The following is a 19,954-nucleotide window of genomic DNA, read 5'->3' on the forward strand; positions in this document are numbered from 1 at the left end:
ATCACTTGCAAGAACTGACAGATAAGCCAGCTTAACACATGTCAGTGTAAAAACTGACATATGACCCTGTGCAAAAGAACTAGTGCAATGTATTTCCATAGTTTACTATGCTGGAACACTTAAAAGGGGAGTGAAGGGCTCTTGATCCAAGGAGCTGAATCTCTCCCCATGACCTCAGGTCTAAAGGAGTGTGTTCTACCTCCTGCAAATGTGCCATTCATCAGTCCTCAAAAAAGCAATGCTACAACACCAACTGCCCTGCATACCATTTAAAAGGGACCAGGGGGTACAGACCCCATAAAATAAACCAGAGTAGTTATGACATTTCCATTCCAAGTGATTTTTTAGTGGCAGGAAATGAAAAATGAAAATTGAAAGAAATACCTAAAACTGTCCACCACCTTGGAACCTTGTTGGACTGGAGGCACAGCCAGCAGCCCTCCCTCCAGAACCACAACTACTGATGCCAACAACAAAATCCCCCCAACAAACATGCAACATGACTTCATTTATATTTGCTAATATACAGGGCATTAAGCCATCCACCAACAACAAAATACCTTTCATCAGTGGACTTCTAGAGGAATCAAATGCAATGTTTCCAACTTTCACAGAGACCCACACAAAAGAGCACTTTGACAGCAAAATATGGATAACAAGGTACAACTTTTTTGGATGCGACAGGAAGAACAAGCCACAAGGAAAGGGGGGACCTGTATGTCAGAGTTGCTCATTTGCACAGTTACTGAACCTCACAAATGTAGATGAAGTTTGAACAATAAAGATTGAGAACCAAAACTTAGTCATTCTTACGAAATGATAATCTTTTCCCGATGGTAATAACACCAAAAGTATGAAATTTGGTCAAAAACTCACGGAATTACGCTCCCACAAAGTTAGCGGTCTCAGTGACATATACGCATTGGCGATTTCGCTGACTTTGAGCCCCGTTTTTTACCAAACTCATAGCTATTTCTTTAGAACTCCATTTTTTCTATCAGTTGAGTACAAGAAACCGCCTATTTACCGATTTGAACTACCCAATAAAGTGGTCAGAAATTGGCAAGTTGGCCAATTTCACGCAAATTAAAAAAGATGCCAATTTCAAAATAGGGTCCAGAATAAACAATGTAGATATTCTTGGCATTAAAATAACATATCCTCTGTTCATTAGTCACATCTCTAGACCCCTCGTATAGTACTATTGCTTTCTATTTTGATTTTTTATTCATAAAAAAATACAAAATTTACTGTTATGTAGACTACTGCATTATTGTAAAAATGGTATAAATAATATCAGTGCACTAGTGAAAGAATATTAGACTCCCCAGTTGACGTGCATTGGACGTGTGGTGTGATTTGCTTACTCCTGAACATTGGTAAAAATCGAACATTTCCACTACTTTGAGCTCAATTTCAAGGTTGTTTTCATTGTGAATCTAATCAAAATCATCTCTATTTCTGTAATATGTTTTCCATTTTATCACGTGAGACCATGAAAGCGAAAATACAACGATAAATACTATACAAAAATATGTATACCTCTAATTCGGCGTTTTAATCCAAAAAAACGGTCAGTTTTATTTTCTCATTACGCACTGCATGCTGCAGGATTTTTTTTATGTGGTGCACACTGACCACAGACCCATTCTCACATGTGGGCCTACCAGCTTTCTCCTGCTTTATTTGAAGCCGCTAGAATTTACACGTATAAATACGTCTGAAACAGTGGCGCATAAGACGTATATATACGACCAAAACAGTCAAAGGGTTAAGAGTGAGTTCACTGGTCGTCATTCACATATGTAGTTTTAGTAGCTCATTGCTAACGGTGTCACTAAGCACAGTCAGGTTTGAGTGGCAGAAGCCATAAATAGTGTCATCTGCGAATAGAACTGGTTTGAGGACACAGTAAATCTCCAATCAGACATAAAATCCAAGCTTTCCAATGGGCAACAGAAAACAACATTATGTTCATTGAGGATGAATTCCAATTACTCTGTTATGGAAAACTGGAGGAAATATTAGCTAGAACTTAGTATAATACAAACTCTAATCACACACTAGAGCAGAAAAGTAATGTGAAGAACTTGAAAATGTTAATGCCAGAGGATCTTACCTTCAAGAATCACAACAGTGTCACTATTACATCTACTGAGAAAATGAAAGGATGGATAATGAGAACTTTCAAAACAAGGGATGCCAAGCCAATGATGATCCTTTTTAAATCACTTGTTCTCTCTAGGCTGGAATACTGCTGTACACTAACATCTCCATTCAAGGCAGGTGAAATTGCAGATCTAGAGAATGTACAGAGAACCTTTACTGTATACAGTGGACCCCCGCATACCGTTGGCATCACATAACGTTAAATCCTCATACCGATACATTTTATCGCTAAGATTTTGCCTCGCATACCGCTAAAAAACCCGCTCAACGCTATTCGTCCGAGACGCATCTAATGTGCGGCCTGAGCTAGCCTCGCATGTTCCACCGGTGGCATTGTTTACCAGCCAGCCTCCACGGTAACATCCAAGCATATAATTGGAACATTTCGTATTATTACAGTGTTTTTGGTGATTTTATCTGCAAAATAAGTGACCATGGGCCCCAAGAAAGCTTCTAGTGCCAACCCTACAGGAATAAGGGTGAGAATTACTATAGAGATGAAGAAAGAGATCATTGCTAAGTATGAAAGTGGAGTGCGTGTCTCCGAGCTGGCCAGGTTGTATAGTAAACCCCAATCAACCATCGCTACTATTGTGTCCAAGAAAACGGCAATCAAGGAAGCTGTTCTTGCCAAAGGTTCAACTGTGTTTTCGAAACAGAGATCGCAAGTGATGGAAGATGTTGAGAGACTCTTATTGGTGTGGATAAATGAAAAACAGATAGCAGGAGATAGCATCTCTCAAGTGATCATAAGTGAAAAGGCTAGGAAGTTGCATGAGGATTTAATTAAAAAAATGCCTGCAACTAGTGATGATGTGAGTGAATTTAAGGCCAGCAAAGGTTGGTTTGAGAGATTTAAGAAGCGTAGTGGCATACATAGTGTGATAAGGCATGGTGAGGCTGCCAGTTCGGACCGCAAAGCAGCTGAAAAATATGTGCAGGAATTCAAGGAGTACATAGACAGTGAAGGACTGAAACCTGAACAAGTGTTTAATTGTGATGAAACAGGCCTGTTTTGGAAGAAAATGCCAAGCAGGACCTACATTACTCAGGAGGAAAAGGCACTCCCAGGACATAAGCCAATGAAAGACAGGCTTACTCTGTTGATGTGTTCCAATGCTAGTGGCGATTGCAAAGTGAAGTCTTTATTAGTGTATCACTCAGAAACTCCCAGAGCATTCAGGCAAAAGAATATCCTCAAGGCTAATTTGTGTGTGCTGTGGAGGGCAAACAGTAAGGCATGGGTCACTAGGGACTTTTTCTATGACTGGTTACACCAAGCATTTGCCCCCAATTTGAAAAATTACTTAACTGAAAAGAAATTAGACCTTAAGTGCCTCCTGGTGTTAGACAATGCCCCTGGTCATCCTACAGACGTGGCAGAGCGACTTTATGGGGACATGAGCTTCATTAATGTGAAGTTTTTGCCTCCTAATACCACTCCTCTCCTGCAGCCCATGGACCAGCAGGTTATTGCAAACTTCAAAAAACTGTACACAAAAGCTGTTTGAAAGGTGCTTTGTAGTGACCTCAGAAACTCAATTGACTCTAAGAGAGTTCTGGAGAAAGCACTTTAATATCCTCAATTGTGTAAACCTTATAGGTAAGGCTTGGGAGGGAGTGACTAAGAGGACCTTGAACTCTACTTGGAAGAAATTGTGGCCAGAATGTGTAGACCAAAGGGATTTTGAAGGGTTTGAGGCTAACCCTGGGAATCCTATGCCAGTTGAGGAATCCATTGTAGCATTGGGAAAGTCCTTGGGGTTGGAGAGGTTAGTGGGGATGATGTGGAAGAGTTGGTGGAGGAGGACAATGAAGAACTAACCACTGATGAGCTGCTAGATCATCTTCATCAGCATGAGGCCAGACCTGAGGAAACTGCTTCGGAGGAGGGGAGAGAGAAATTGAAGAAGTTGCCTACTTCAAAGATTAAGGAAATGTGTGGAATGTGGCTTAAAGTGCAAACCTTTTTTGATGACAATCACCCTAACACAGCTATTGCAAGCCGTGCTGGTGACTATTACACTGACAATGTTGTGAACCACTTTAGGAAAGTCATAAAGGAGTGGGAGGTACAGGCCTCTATGGACAGATATGTTGTGCGACAGAAGTCCAGTGACTCTGAAGCTGGTCCTAGTGGCATTAAAAGAAGAAGGGAAGTAACTCTGGAAAAGGACTTGACACCTCAAGTCTTAATGGAAGGGGATTCCCCTTCTAAACACTAAGACTCTCTCCTCCTCCCATCCCATCAATCATCACCAGATCTTCAATAAAGGTAAGTGTCATGTAACTGTGCATGTCTTTTTCAGTTTGTGTGTATTAACCCTTTCAGGGTCCGTCCCGTAGATCTACGGCTTTATGTTCAGGGTCCAAACCGTAGATCTACGCCATGAGCTCAGCTCACTCTGATAAACTGTGAGTGGTACATTTGGGCCTAGATATGAGAGAAAACATCTATGTGGTATGTGTGCACCACATAAAACAGATCCTGCAGCACACTGTGCATAATGAGAGAAAAAAAATGAAATCATGATTTTTCGATTAAAACAGCAACTTTGCAGTGTTTTTTCGTATGTTTTTTATAGTTGTATTTGCGATTTCTTGGTCTCATTTGATAGAATGGAAGACATATTACAGAAATAGAGATTATTTTGATTGGTTTTAGCATTGGAAATGGCTTGAAACTGAGCTCAAAGTAGCGGAAATGTTAAATTTTTGCCGATATTCAAGAGTAAACAAACGACCTCACACATCTAATACATGCCAGCTGGTGGGTCTAATATACATTCACAAATATGGTGATGATATTTATACAATTATTACAGTATTGCATAACAGTAAATCTTCTATTTTTTGGTGTGAATAAAAATTCATTATGTGAATAAAAAATCAAAATGGAATTTATTTGTAAAGCCTCAAAACATAACTAATGAACAGAGGAAATGTTAGTTTAGTGCCAGGAATGCCTACATTGTTCATTCTGGACCCTATTTTGAACTTTGTGTTAAATTGGCCAAATTAACAATTTCCGATCACTTTATTTTGTAGTTGAAACAGTTGACTTGGCGATTTCTTGTGCTCAATCGATAGAATAGAAGTAATACTAATGAAATAGCTAAGAATTTGGTTGATTGGAATAATGTAATTGGCCTAAAATGGGAGTCAAAGTCGGCAAAATCGCCGATTCGTAAATATCGCTGACACATCAAAATTCGCAAGAGCATAATTTCGTCAATTTTCCACCAATTTTCGTACTTTTTGTTTTATTACCTTCACAAAAAGATTCTCTACGATTTCATAAGAGAAAATACCAAATTTTTTTTTTTGAAATATCTTGGACACTGGTGCGTGACTCCAGATTTGGGCCTTGGACCCTGAAAGGGTTAAGATTAATATTTCATGTGGTAAAATTTGTTTTTTTCATACTTTGGGGTGTCTTGCACGGATTAATTTGATTTCCATTATTTCTTATGGGGAAAATTCATTCGCATAACGATAATTTCGCATAACAATGAGCTCTCAGGAACGGATTAACATCGTTATGTGGGGGTCCACTGTATATAAGTTCTGTCAAACTCCTTAATTACTGAGAACGCTTGGAATCACTTGACTTGTACTCACTGGAGCACAGGCGAGAGAGAGATACATCATAGGGGTTGTCCCACAGCTGCTAAAACAAACAGGCATAGCCCCACTCCACAAAGGGGACAGTTAAGTAATAGCAAAGAACTACAGACCGATAATGCTAACATCCCATTTCATAAAAATCTTTGAAAGGGTTCTAAGAAGCAAGATCGCCACTCATCCAGATTCCCATCAATTACACAACCCAGGGCAACATAGGTTTAGAGCAGGTCACTCCTGCCTATCCGAACTACTGGACCACTATGACAAGATCCTGGATGCTCTAGAAGACAAACAAAATGCAGATGTAGTACACACAGACTTTGCAAAAGTCTTTGACAAGTGTGACCATAGTATAATAGCGCACAAAATGTGTGATAAAGGAATAACACGAAAAGTTGGCAGATGGATCTATAATTTCCTAACAAACAGAACACAAAGAGTGGTAGTAAACAGAGTAAAGTCTGAGGCAGCTACGGTGAAAAGCTCTGCTCCACAAGGCACAGTACTCGCTCCCATCCTGTTCCTCATCCTCATATCTGACATAGGAATGTAAGCCACAGCACTGTGCCTTCCTCTGCAAATGACACCTGAATCTGCATGACAGTGTCCTCCAATGAAGACACTGCATGACTCCATATGGACATCAACCAAATCTTTAAATGGGCTGCAGAAAACAATATAATTCAATGATCATAAATTTCAATTATTCCAACGTGGAAAATGTGAGGAAATTAAAACTGTATCAGAGTATAAAATAAATTCCAAGCACACAATAGAGTGAAAAACTAATGTAAAAAACCTGGGAGTGATAATGTCAGAGGATCTCACTTTCAAAGACCACAACATTGTATCAATCACATCTGCTAGAAAAATGACAGGATGGATAATGAGAACCTTCAAAACTAGGAATGCCAAGCCCATGACACTCTTCAGGTTGCTTGTTCTATCTAGGCTGGAATATTGCTGCACACCAACAGCACCTTTCAAGGCAGGTGAAATTACTGACCTAGAAAATGTGCAGAGAACCTTCATGGCACACATAACTGTGATAAAATACCTCAATTACTGGGAATACTTGAAGTTACTCAACCTGTAGTCCCTAGAACACAGGTGGGAGAGATATGTGATTATATATACTTTGAAAATCTTAGAGGGATTAGTACAAAACTTGCATACAAACAAAAAACACTCCCTATGAAAGCACAAGACTCGGAAGACAATGCAACATCCCTCAATGAAAAGCAGGGGCACCACTAGCATGATAAGAGAGAACACAATAAGTGTTAGGGGCCCAAGACTGTTCAACTGCCTCCCAGCATACATATGGGGGATTACCAAAATACTCCTGGCTGCCTTCAAGAAGGCGCTGGACAGACACCTAACACCAGTACCTGAACATGAGGCCTGGTCAGAGACTGGGCTGTGGGGGCATTGACCCGAAACCCTCTCCAGGTATAGTCTACACATGGAAAATCCTAGAGGGACTGGTCCCAAATCTGCACACACAAATCACTCCCTATGAAAGCAGAAGACTGGACAAGCGGTGCAATATACCCACAATTAAAAGTAGGGGCACCATTAGTATACCAAGAGAAAACACAATAAGTGTCCAGTGCCCAAGTTTGTTCAACAGCCTCATACCAGGCATAAGGGGAATTACCAACAGACCCCTCTGTGCCTTCAAGCTGGAGCTGGACAGAGACCTAAAGTCAGTACCCAATCAGCTTGGCTGTGGTTCATATGTTGGACTATGTGTGGCCAGCAGTAATAGCCTGGTTAATCATGTCCTGATCCACCAGAAGGCCTGGTCAAGGACTGGGCTGCATGGGGAGTTGACCCCTGGAATACCCTCCTGTTAGGCAGACTCCCCATCCTTAGATCAAACCATCTGAAAAATGGTATGGTGACACCAACAAAAGGTGGAAAAAGACACGCACAGATCAGAACACTTATTAAAGATAACTAAGAATGATGACTACTACTAGTATTACACTTTCACTCCTTTCCACTTGACTCATGCCACTATATACTCGTCCTTAGTTATCTCTGTATTAGGACTGAAAAAGTCACTCATGGTAAAACATTTCCTTTAATAAATGTCCTGAACTGTAGGTAAGTGTCTTATTCCAAACTGTCTTCTGGTCTTCAGGCACTCTGTGACCCCTCTGATAAGTAACTTCCTGCAGGAAGTTATCACAGGAGACATAAAAGCTGTCATATGAATCTCTTTTCTCCATTTTTAATGGCTTTCATAATCATATTTAGTACTAAAAAGTACTCAAGTGCAAGGACTACAATTTACCTAATTTCATTTTCCATCAGTAACATAATAAACATTATTATATAGACAAGTATGGCATGTCTGCCTTTGATGAAATTAAGACACATGTGCAACATCTGGGTATCTTTATTGTAGACGTTTCGCCATCCAGTGGCTTTATCAATACAAATTCTAGGACATAACTTGAAGACAGTAGAACTATGTACAGAAGATGAGGTAATCAGTCCCTCAACCTAGGAGTAGGTGCGAAGAGCACCATAGTCGTGGAAATTCTGAAGCAGAAGAAAGGAGCCTGGCGCTTATATAGTAACGTCAGGTGTAGCAGATGAGGGCATAGTCACTGGTAGGCGGGATTCCCCAGTGGAAGTAGGTCCTTCCCAAAGAGATGGGTTAGTTGTAGTAGTAGTTGTCGTACATGAGGACATGTACATAACCTTCACGGCTACGACAACTACTACTACTACAATGAACCCATCTCTTTGGGAAGGACCTACTTCCACTGGGGAATCCAGCCTACCAGTGACTATGCCCTCATCTGCTACACCTGACGTTACTATATAAGCGCCAGGCTCCTTTCTTCTGCTTCAGAATTTCCACAACTATGGTGCTCTTCGCACCTACTCCTAGGTTGAGGGACTGATTACCTCATCTTCTGTACATAGTTCTACTGTCTTCAAGTTATGTCCTAGAATTTGTATTGATAAAGCCACTGGATGGCGAAACGTCTACAATAAAGATACCCAGATGTTGCACATGTGTCTTAATTTCATCTTGTCGGTATTATATACCATTCTTACACAACATGTCTGCCTTTGTAAAAGTTACAGGTCTTTTCATTCCTTTTCACATCCTGAATGGTGTAAATTATTTTTTCAAGGAGTCTTGAACCTTTAAACCTGACTGTAAAGCACACAAAACTACTGATAATTTTTTTTTCACCATTTTTTATTTAATGTTACCATAGTCTTGTTTGCTTGTTTTCCTACCACTATTATAATTATTATAATATGTAAAATAGTTTTGATAAAACAAAGTAAGGACATATTACCAGACTGTACATATAGTAACACTTGCAGCATTACCAGATTAGCACAATAAACATATAAAAATGTGTGTGTGTGTGCGCATCTGCATTGTGTATTAAGAGTTGAGCATATTCATAACTGTACCATCAACTCTTACCTTTGATGGTCATTATTACATGTAAAATAAACTACAAGTATTGCGTTTGGTGTCTATGCTCAATAAGCTCTCTGCACTTACCAACGATAGTAGCGAAGATGAAGACGCCAATGAGGTAGCTAACTATAGTAAAAATATATCTGTAAAGAAAAAGAATTGATCTATTAAGAATCATCTATGTGGTGATAGATACCAAAAAAATTAAAAAATACAAAACCACAACCAAAAATAAAACAAAATGCGAATCAATACAAAATGTAAACTTTTTATATACTGTATACATATGTATAAAAACGTCAAAAAGACCGCCAAGTATGTCAAAAAAGATTTAACTTAAGACTAACTGCAAAGAGTATGGGAAGCTGGGCCCCGGCATATAAACCCGTAGTTTTCGAACTTGACTTTCAAAAACAGGAAAAAAAAAAATTTCCAAGTGAAATTTCCTATTGACGTGAAAGAGTCAGGGCTGCCCTCCGCATTTCTCCTCAAAAGATGGTTCGAAAACTTCGGGTTGTATATCAGAGGCTCGCAAGTTCCTCTCAACTCCTAAGCGCACCGCACGACCCTACACGTTGCAACGTAAACGCTGAAATTTGTGAGGATTTATTGCGCGACTTCGCTTAAATTGTTTGCGGTGTACGACGTATATTCTCGCTTTTTTCTGAGCCGGCCCATAAGTTTTCAGAGGAGACAAAATGAGAAATGCTAGTAGAGGAAATCAACAGATTTTTTTAATTATTCAACAAAAGAGGGAAATTACAGCAAAATGAGGTAGGGACAGCCCGCTCTTCATTTATTAACAAATTCTTTGAAGATAGTTCGTTTGAAGTTGTCAGATAAAAATTATGTTTACATATTTTACTTCATTTTAAAATGTATGAAAAATAAACTAATACAGCCTAAGAAGATTTTTAAGATGCACTTAGTAAAAAGTGTGCAACAAAACATATAATCTACTAGGAGAACATGGAGTTGTCCTCGTAATCTATACATGGAGTAAGAAGAACAAATTATTTTAATATATGGCCATAAACACACACACTTTAATTAGCAAATGGGATATTATTTATAAGGAACATTACATGGATACAGCTCAAGAAGTGTCCAGATACATGAAAGTTATTTATATGTATGTAAGATTTAAACAGATTTTGAAAAAAAAAATATTCTTTGAATTTAGGTCAATTTATTTATATTGTACAGCATATTCTGAGAGATTGAGAAATGAAAAGGTAATGATGTGTTCATATAGGTGTGATGTAAAGCATGTGACTTCTGCATCAATGACTCAATTCAGTACATCCACTGAAGGCATAAATAAAAGTTTCAGCTAATGTTATTTTAAATGTTGTGGCAAGCAATTTTGAAACATGTGAAAAGTGGAATCAGTATGTATAATATTTTATTAAAATTATTAGTTCACTCCCACTTGCCAGTAATACATATACTCGACTGAACTTTTTGTTTACTTAAACAAAATGGAGAAAATGACTGTCCTTGTGACAGTCAGCATGATAATCTTCATTCAGGTATTGGAAAGTAGCACTAAATAAATGCATACTTCTCACTGAATATTTGTGTTTCATCCTGACTTTTAATTCCTTGCTTGTTTGTCCAACAAAAAATGTCAGACAGAGCCAGCAGATCAACTAGGCAAACTTAAAACAAGTGTAGTGTTTTTAATGTGCAAGATTTTTTTCTATTCCATATATTGTATATATTAACTGACTTGTCTCAAAGATATTATGCTTACTTCAGGGCTGCAGGTGTGCAATACTCTTAAAAAAAAAAAAAAAAAAAAAATCAACAAGAATGTTTTACCTCAGCTCTAACTTGGTTTAGCTCTGCCCATCCAATAAAACTACCACATTATTAATGTTAAAGTCACTAAAGCATTTTGTACTTTTGAGAAAAATAGTGACTTTTCTGTTAAAGACATTAACAGTGTACGTAATGGAACTATGATTTATAGATTAAACCTAGTGCCTTTAACTACCATTATAGGTTCATAAAAGCTTATAACTTTAATGAATAACTTAACATTTCCAAAGCTGAAAGTCTACTGACACAGCTGTTTTGAATATAAAAGATCTGGATAAAACTGAAGAATGTCTTGGTAATGCAAATGCTTATAAGATTTTACAGAAGAATTTACTTCATAATGTGACCAACCCAAAAAGATCCTACAGAATCTGTAATCAGTGCATGAAGAGCTTAAATTGTCAGTCAATATTTAGACCTCCTTGTCAGTACAATTTTCTCATTATAGTATGTTGAGATTAATACTGATTTCATTAACAAGCTACAGAAAACTCACATGTTTACAAACTTCAATTCAGCCTTGATGACACTGTTTTATTTAATGATTTCCCTGTAAATAATCATCTTGGAATTCTGGTTTGATGAGTATTTTTCAGAGGGCTTTGAGTCATAACAATCTTCACAAAATAATCAAAGTGTTCAGTAAAGATTGAAAATTTATGATAAGTAAACAGTATTATGCTACGATCTATTGAATGGCAAAGGGAAGTCCTCTTTCGCCAGTTTTAAGCAACCTGTATTGTATATGGAATTTTTTAGGCCCTTCATTAGCGTCAAAGTATTTCCCTTGATGGGACAATTTCCCAGAGGCTCCAATTTAGAGTCAATTACATATAAACTGAATGCCTCATATTCTTTTGTGTACAATCATCTTAATAAAGTAAAAACTAATTAATTTATTTCCTTTACTCAAAAAATGCCCTTCTGTTCACATTGGATATAATATATTACAGGACTGCTTTTGTTGCTCAAAATTTCATTAAAATATCAACACCAAAAATGTCCACCTTAGTAACTTTTGTAAAAAAAAAAAAATATGGGTTAACAACAGTACCAATAACCAACACACCTCTATGAATACAACTATTTATTCCTTATTTTCTCCTTCCTGGGAGAGCTTGAGTACCTTAAAGTATCATTAAATTTTTATAACATGTACATATGTATGTGTGTGGATATACATATTAACCATCATTCATTCAGATGATGTCTTGCCAGAAGTGCGATGACATCACAATTCAGATTACCCCTCCCACCTTCAGGATTCATGTGTGTGTGTGTGTGTGTGTGTGTGTGTGTGTGTGTGTGTGTGTGTGTGTGTGTGTACTCACCTAATTGTGGTTGCAGGGGTCGAGTCTCAGCTCCTGGCCCCGCCTCTTCACTGATCGCTACTAGGTCCTCTCCCTCTCTGCTTCCTGAGCTTTGTCATATCTCTTCTTAAAACTATGTATGGTTCCTGCCTCCACTACTTCACTTGCTAGGCTATTCCACTTCCTGATGACTATAAAGAAATACTTCCTAACGTCCCTGTGACTCGTCTGAGTCTTCAGCCTCCAGTTGTGACCCCTTGTTTCTGTGTCCCCTCTCTGGATCATCCTATCTCTGTCCACCTTGTCTATTCCCTGCAGTATCTTGTATGTCGTTATCATGTCTCCCCTGACCCTTCTGTCCTCCAGTGTCGTCAGTCCAATTTCCCTCAACCTTTCCTCGTACGACATTCCCCTGAGCTCTGGTGTGTGTGTGTGTGTGTGTGTGTGTGTACTCACCTAATTGTGGTTGCAGGGGTCGAGACTCAGCTCCTGGCCCCGCCTCTTCACTGATCGCTACTAGGTCCTCTCTCTCTCTCTGCTTCCTGAGCTGTATCATACCTCTTCTTAAACCTATGTATGGTTCCTGCCTCCACTACTTCACTAGCTAGGCTATTCCACTTCCTGACAACTCTACGACTGAAGAAATACTTCCTAACGTCCCTGTGACTCGTCTGAGTCTTCAGCTTCCAGTTGTGACCCCTTGTCTCTGTGTCCCCTCTCTGGAACATCCTATCTCTGTCCACCTTGTCTATTCCCCGCAGTATCTTGTATGTCGTTATCATGTCTCCCCTGACCCTTCTGTCCTCCAGTGTCGTCAGTCCAATTTCCCTTAACCTTTACTTGTACGACATTCCCTTGAGCTCTGGGACTAGCCTTGTTGCAAACCTTTGTACTTTCTCTAACTTCTTGATGTGTTTGACCAGGTGTGGGTACCAGACTGGTGCTGCATACTCCAGTATGGGCCTAACATACACAGTGTACAGTGTCTTGAATGATTCCTTATTAAGGTATCGGAATGCTATTCTCAGGTTTGTCAAGCGCCCGTATGCTGCAGCAGTTATTTGGTTGATGTGTGCCTCCGGTGATGTGCTCGGTGTTATGGTCACCCCAAGGTCTTTCTCCCTGAGTGAGGTCTGTAGTCTTTGTCCACCTAGCCTATACTCTGTCTGCGGTCTTCTTTGCCCCTCCCCAATCTTCATGACTTTGTATTTGGCTGGATTGAATTCGAGAAGCCAGTTACTGGACCACATGTCCAGCCTGTCCAGGTCTCTTTGCAGTCCTGCCTCATCCTCGTCCGATTTAATTCTTCTCATCAACTTCACATCATCTGCGAACAGGGACACTTCAGAGTCTATTCCTTCCATCATGTCGTTCACATATATCAAAAATAGCACTGGTCCTAGAACTGACCCCTGTGGGACCCCGCTCGTAACAGGCGCCCACTGTGATACCTCTTCACGTACCATGACTTGTTGCTGCCTCCCTGTCAGGTATTCCCTGATCCATTGCAGTGCCCTCCCTTTTACATGCGCCTGATCCTCCAGCTTCTGCACTAATCTCTTGTGGGGAACTGTGTCAAAGGCCTTCCTGCAGTCTAGGAAAACGCAATCTACCCACCCCTCTCTCTCGTGTCTTACTTCTGTTACCTTGTCATAAAACTCCAGGAGGTTTGTGATACAAGATTTGCCTTCCATGAACCCATGCTGGTTTTCATTTATAATCTTGTTCCTTTCCAGGTGTTCGACCACTCTCCTCCTGATAATCTTCTCCATGACTTTGCACACAATACATGTCAGAGACACAGGTCTGTAGTTTAGCGCCTCATTTCTGTTTCCTTTCTTAAATATGGGGACTACATTAGCTGTCTTCCATTTCTCAGGTAGTTGCCCAGTTTCAAGGGATGTGTTGAAGATTGTGGTTAGAGGCACGCACAGCATCTCTGCTCCTTCTCTAAGGACCCATGGGGAGATGTTGTCCGGTCTCATCGCCTTTGAGGTGTCAAGGTCACTTAGGAGCTTCTTCACCTCCTCCTCAGTTGTTCGTATGTCATCCAACACTTGTTGGTATATTCCCTCTTGATGTTCCCTTCTGTGCTGTCTTCCCACAGCCCTTCCTGTCTCTACTGTAAACACTTCCTTAAATCTCCTGTTCAGCTCCTCACATACCTCCTGATCATTTCTTGTGAGTTCTCCACCTTCTGTCCTTAATCTGATCACCTGGTCTTTGACTGTTGTCTTCCTCCTGATGTGGTTATACAACAGTTTCGGGTCAGTCTTGATTCTCGATGCTATGTCATTTTCATACTGTCGCTGGGCCTCCCTCCTTACCTGTGCATACTCATTCCTAGCTCTGTGACTGATCTCCCTATTTTCGTGTGTTCTCTGCCTTCTGTACTTTTTCCATTCTCTATTGCACTTTGTTTTTGCCTCCTTACACCATCGGGTAAACCAGGGGCTCGTTCTGGTCCTCCCGTTGTTACTGTTGCCCTTGGGAATAAACCTTTCCACTGCCTCCTTGCATTTTGTTGTTACATATTCCATCATTTCATTTACTGGCTTTCCTGCCAGTTCTCTGTCCCACTGGACCTCCCGCAGGAAGTTCTTCAACCCTATGTAGTCCCCTCTTTTATAGTCAGGCTTTTCCCATTCAACTCCTGTTATTCTCTCCACTTGCAGCTCTACTATGTATTCAAAGCACAGAACCACGTGGTCGCTAGCTCCTAGGGGACTCTCATACTTGATGTCCTCAATGTCTGAGCTGCCCAGGGTGAACACAATGTCCAATCTTGCTGGTTCATCCTCCCCTCTCACTCTGGTAGTGTCCTTAACATGTTGGTGTGTGTGTGTGTGTGTGTACTCACCTAGTTGTACTCACTAAGTTGTGGTTGCAGGGGTCGAGTCACAGTTCCTGTCCCCACCTCTTCACTGGCCGCTACTCGGTCACTCTTCCCACTCCATGAGCTTTATCATACCTCGTCTTAAAGCTATGTAAGAATCCTGCCTCCAATACATCACTACCCAGACTATTCCGTTCCTGACAACTCTCTTACTGAAGAAATAGTTCCTAACATCCCTGTGGTTCATCTGAGTCTTCAACTTCCAACTGTGACCCCTTGTTGCTGTGTCCCATCTCTGGAACATCCTGTCTGTCCACCTTGTCAATTCCTCTCAGTATTTTATATGTCGTTATCATATTCCCCTTATCTCTCCTGTCTTCCAGTGTCAAGTCGATTTCCCTTAACCTCTCCTCGTAGGACATACCCCTTAGTTCCAGGACTAGTCTTGTTGCAAACCTTTGCACTTTCTCTAGTTTCCTTACATGCTTGGCTAGGTGAGGGGTTCCAAACTTGCACTGCATACTCCAATATGGGCCTAACGTACATGTGTACTCACCTAGTTGTGGGTGCAGGGGCTGATTCATAGCTCCTGGCCCTGCCTCTTCACTGGCTACTACTGGGTCACTCTCCCTGCACCATGAGCTTTATCATATCTCTGCTTAAACCTATGAATGGATCCTGCCTCCACTACATCGCTTCCCAGATTATTCCAATTCCTGACTACTCTGACTGAAGAAATACTTCCTAAAATCCCTGTCATTCATCTGTTTCTTCAATTTCCAACTGTGTCTCATCTCTGGAACATTCTATCTCTGTCCACCTTGTCAATTCCTCTCAGCGTTTTATATGTCGTTATCATGTCCCCCTATCTCTCCTGTCCTCCAGTGTCATTAGGTCAATTTCCCCTTAACCTCTCCTCGTAGGACATACCCTTAGCTCTGTGACTAGTCTTGCTTCTTTACGTGCTTGGCTTGATGTGGGTTCCAAACTGGTGCCACATACTCCAATATGGGCCTAACGTACACAGTGTACAGAGTCCTGAACAATTCTTTATTAAGATGGTGGAATGCTGTTCTTAGGTTTACTAGGCGCCCATGTGCTGCAGCAGTTATTTGGTTGATGTGCACCTCAGGAGATGTGCCTGGTGTTATACTCACCCCAAGATCTTTTTCCTTGAGTGAGGTTTGTAGTCTCTGGCCCCCTAGACTGTACTCCAGCTGCAGTCTTCTTTGCTCTTCCCCAATCTACATGACTTTGCACTTGGTGGGGCTGAACTCCAGGAGCCAATTGCTGGACCAGGCCTGCAGCCTGTCCAGATCCCTTTGTAGTTCTTCCTGGTCCTCATCCAATTGAATTTTTCACATCATCTGCAAACAGGGACACTTCGGAATCTATTCCTTCCCTCATGTTGTTCATATGTATGCATGTGTGTGTGTGTGTGTGTGTGTGTGTGTACTCACCTATTTGTGGTTGCAGGGGTCGAGACTCGGCTCCTGGCCCTGCCTTTTCACTAAACACTACTAGGTCCTCTCTTCCTGCTCCATGAGGTTTATCATACCTCATCTTAAAGCTATGTATGGTTCCTACCTCCACTACATCACTTGCTAGGCTATTCCACTTCCTGACTACTCTATGACTGAAGAAATACTTCCTAACATCCCTTTGACTCATCTGAGTCTTCAGCTTCCAAGTGTGACCCCTTGTTTCTGTGTCCCCTCTCTGGAACATTCTGTCTCTGTCCACCTTGTCAATTCCTCTCAGTATTTTATATGTCGTTATCATGTCTCCTCTAACTCTCCTGTCCTCCAGTGTCGTCAGGCCGATTTCCCTTAACCTTTCTTTGTAGGACATTCTCCTTAGCTCTGGAACTAACCTTGTTGCAAACCTTTGCACTTTCTCTAATTTCTTGACATGCTTGACCCGGTGTGAGTTCCAAACTGGTGTTGCATGCTCCAGTATGGGCCTGACGTACATGGTGCACAATGTCTTGAACGATTCCTTACTAAGGTATCGGAACATTATTCTCAGGTTTCCCAGGCGTCCGTATGCTGCAGCAGTTATCTGGTTGATGTGTGCTTCCGGAGACGCACTTGGTGTTATACTCGCCCCAAGATTTTTCTCCTTGAGTGAGGTTTGCAGTCTTTGGCCACCTAGCCTATACTCTGCCTGAGGTCTTCTTTGCCCTTCCCTGATCTTCGTGACTTTGCATTTGAGAGGGTTAAATTTGAGAAGCCTGTTGCTGAACCAGCCTGTCCAGGTCTCTTTGTAGTCCTGCCTGATCCTCATCTGATTTAATTCTCCTCATTAACCTCACATCATCTGCAAACAAGGACATTTCTGAGTCTATCCCTTCCATCATGTCATTCATATGTACCAAAAATAACACTGGTCCTAGGACCAACCCGTGGGACCATGCTCGTCACAGGTGCCCACTGTGATACCTCATCACGTACCATGACTCATTGTTGCCTCTCTGTCAGGTATTATCTAATCCATTGTAGTTCCCTTCCTGTTATACGCACCTGATCGTCTAGCTTCTGCACTCATCTCTTGTGAGGAACTGTGTCACAGGCCTTCCTGCAGTCCAGGAAAATGCAATCAACCCACCCCTCTCTCTTGTGTCTTACTTGTGTTACTTTGTCATAAAACTCCAGAAGGTTTGTGACACAGGATTTGCCTTCCACATATCCGTAGTGGTTGTCGTTTATAATCTTGTTCCATTCCAGGTACTCTACCACTCTCCTCCTGATAATCTTCTCCATGACTTTGCATGCTATACACGTCAGTGACACTGGTCTGTAGTTTAGTGCCTCATTTCTGTCTGCTTTCTTAAAAATGGGGACTCCATTTGCCATCTTCCATACCTCAGGTAGTTGCCCAGTTTCAAGGGATGTGTTGAAGATTGTGGTTAGGGGCACACACAGCATCTATGCTCCTTCTCTAAGGACCCACAGGGAGTTGTTGTCTGGTCCCAAGGTCACTTAGCAACTTCTGCACCACTTCCTCAGTTGTGTGTGTGTCATCTAACACTTGTTGGTATATTCCCTGTTGGTGTTTACCTCTGTGCTGTCTTCCCAGAGCCATTCCTATCTCTTCTGTGAATACTTCCTTGAATCTCGTGTTGAGCTCCTCACATACCTCTTGATCGTTTCTTGTGAGTTCCCCACCTTCTTTCCTCAGCCTGATCACCTGGTCTTTGACTGCTGTCTTCCTCCTAATGTGGCTATACAGCAGTTTCAGGTCAGACTTGACTTTTGATGCTATGTTGTTTTTTGTACTGTCGTTGGGCCTCCCTCCTAATCTGTGTATACTCGTTTCTGGCTCTTTGACCAATCTCCTTATTTTACTGGGTTCTTTGCCATCTGTACTTTTTCCATTCTCTAGTGCACTTAGTTTTTGCCTCCCTACACCTTCGGGTAAACCAGGGGCTCATTCTAGTCTTCCCATTATTTCTGCTTCCCTTGGGAACAAACCTTTCCTCTGCCTCCTTGCATTTTGTTATGTATTCCATCATTTCATTTACTAACTTTCCTGCCAATTCTCTGTCCCACTGAAGCTCCTGCAGGAAGTTCCTCATACCTGTGTAGTCCCCCCTTTTATAGTTTGGCTTTTCCCATTCGACTCCTGCTACCCTCTCCACTTGTAACTCTACTATGTATTCAAAACACAGAACCATGTGATCACTAGCTTCAAGGAGGCCTCTCATATGTGATGTCCTCAATCTCTGAACTGCTCAGGGTGAACACGCGTGTTTGTACTCACCTATTTGTACTCGCCTATTTGTGGTTGCAGGGGTCGAATCATAGCTCCTGGCCCCACCTCTTCACTGACTGCTACTAGGTCCTCTCTCTCCCTGCTCCATGAGCTTTATCATACCTCGCCTTAAAACTATGTATGGTTCCCGCCTCCACCACTACACTTTCTAGGCTATTCCACGGCTTGACTACTCTATGACTGAAGAAATACTTCCTAACATCCCTTTGATTCATCTGAGTCTTCAACTTCCAATTGTGACCTCTTGTGTCTGTGTCCCATCTCTGGAACATCCCGTCTTTGTCCACCTCGTCTATTCCGCGCAGTATTTTATATGTCGTTATCATGTCTCCCCTGACCCTCCTGGCCTCCAGTGTCGTCAGGCCGATTTCCCTCAACCTTTCTTCATAGGACAATCCCCGTAGCTCTGGGACTAGTCTTGTTGCAAACCTTTGCACTTTCTCTAATTTCTTGACGTGCTTGACTAGGTGTGGATTCCAAACTGGTGCTGCATACTCCAGTATGGGCCTGACGCAAATGGTATACAGAGTCTTGAACGACTCCTTACTGAGGTATCGGAACGCTATCCGTAGGTTTGCCAGGCGCCCGTATGCTGCAGCAGCTATCTGATTGATGTGCGCCTCAGGAGATATTCTCGGTGTTATACTCACCCCCAGATCTTTTTCCTTGAGTGAGGCTTGCAGACTTTGGCCATCTAAACTATATTGTGTCTGCGGTCTTCTTTGCCCTTCCCCAATCTTCATGACTTTGCATTTGGCCAGTTGCTGGACCAGGCTTGTAGCCTGTCCAGGTCTCTTTGTAGTCCTGCCTGATCCTCATCCGATTTGATTCTTCTCATTAACTTCACATTGTCCGCAAACAAGGACACTTCTGAGTCTATCCCTTCCGTTATGTCATTCACATATACCAAGAACAGCACAGGTCCTAGGACTGACCCCTGTGGAACCCCGCTTG

General features: G+C 41.5%; 1 protein-coding gene across 3 annotated transcripts in view; it reads right to left on the reverse strand.

Annotated features, from left to right (window-relative positions):
* Positions 1–19,954, reverse strand: part of LOC128692622 (uncharacterized) — a 422,893-nt gene that overhangs the window by 215,002 nt on the left and 187,937 nt on the right. For all 3 annotated transcript variants that reach the window (XM_070089869.1, XM_070089868.1, XM_070089870.1), the window contains one exon: positions 9,341–9,399. In XM_070089869.1, the coding sequence (XP_069945970.1) occupies positions 9,341–9,399 (59 nt within the window). The remainder of the gene's footprint in view (positions 1–9,340; positions 9,400–19,954) is intronic.

This window comes from Cherax quadricarinatus, chromosome 30, assembly GCF_038502225.1.
Source record: "Cherax quadricarinatus isolate ZL_2023a chromosome 30, ASM3850222v1, whole genome shotgun sequence".
Lineage (NCBI taxonomy): Eukaryota > Metazoa > Arthropoda > Malacostraca > Decapoda > Parastacidae > Cherax > Cherax quadricarinatus.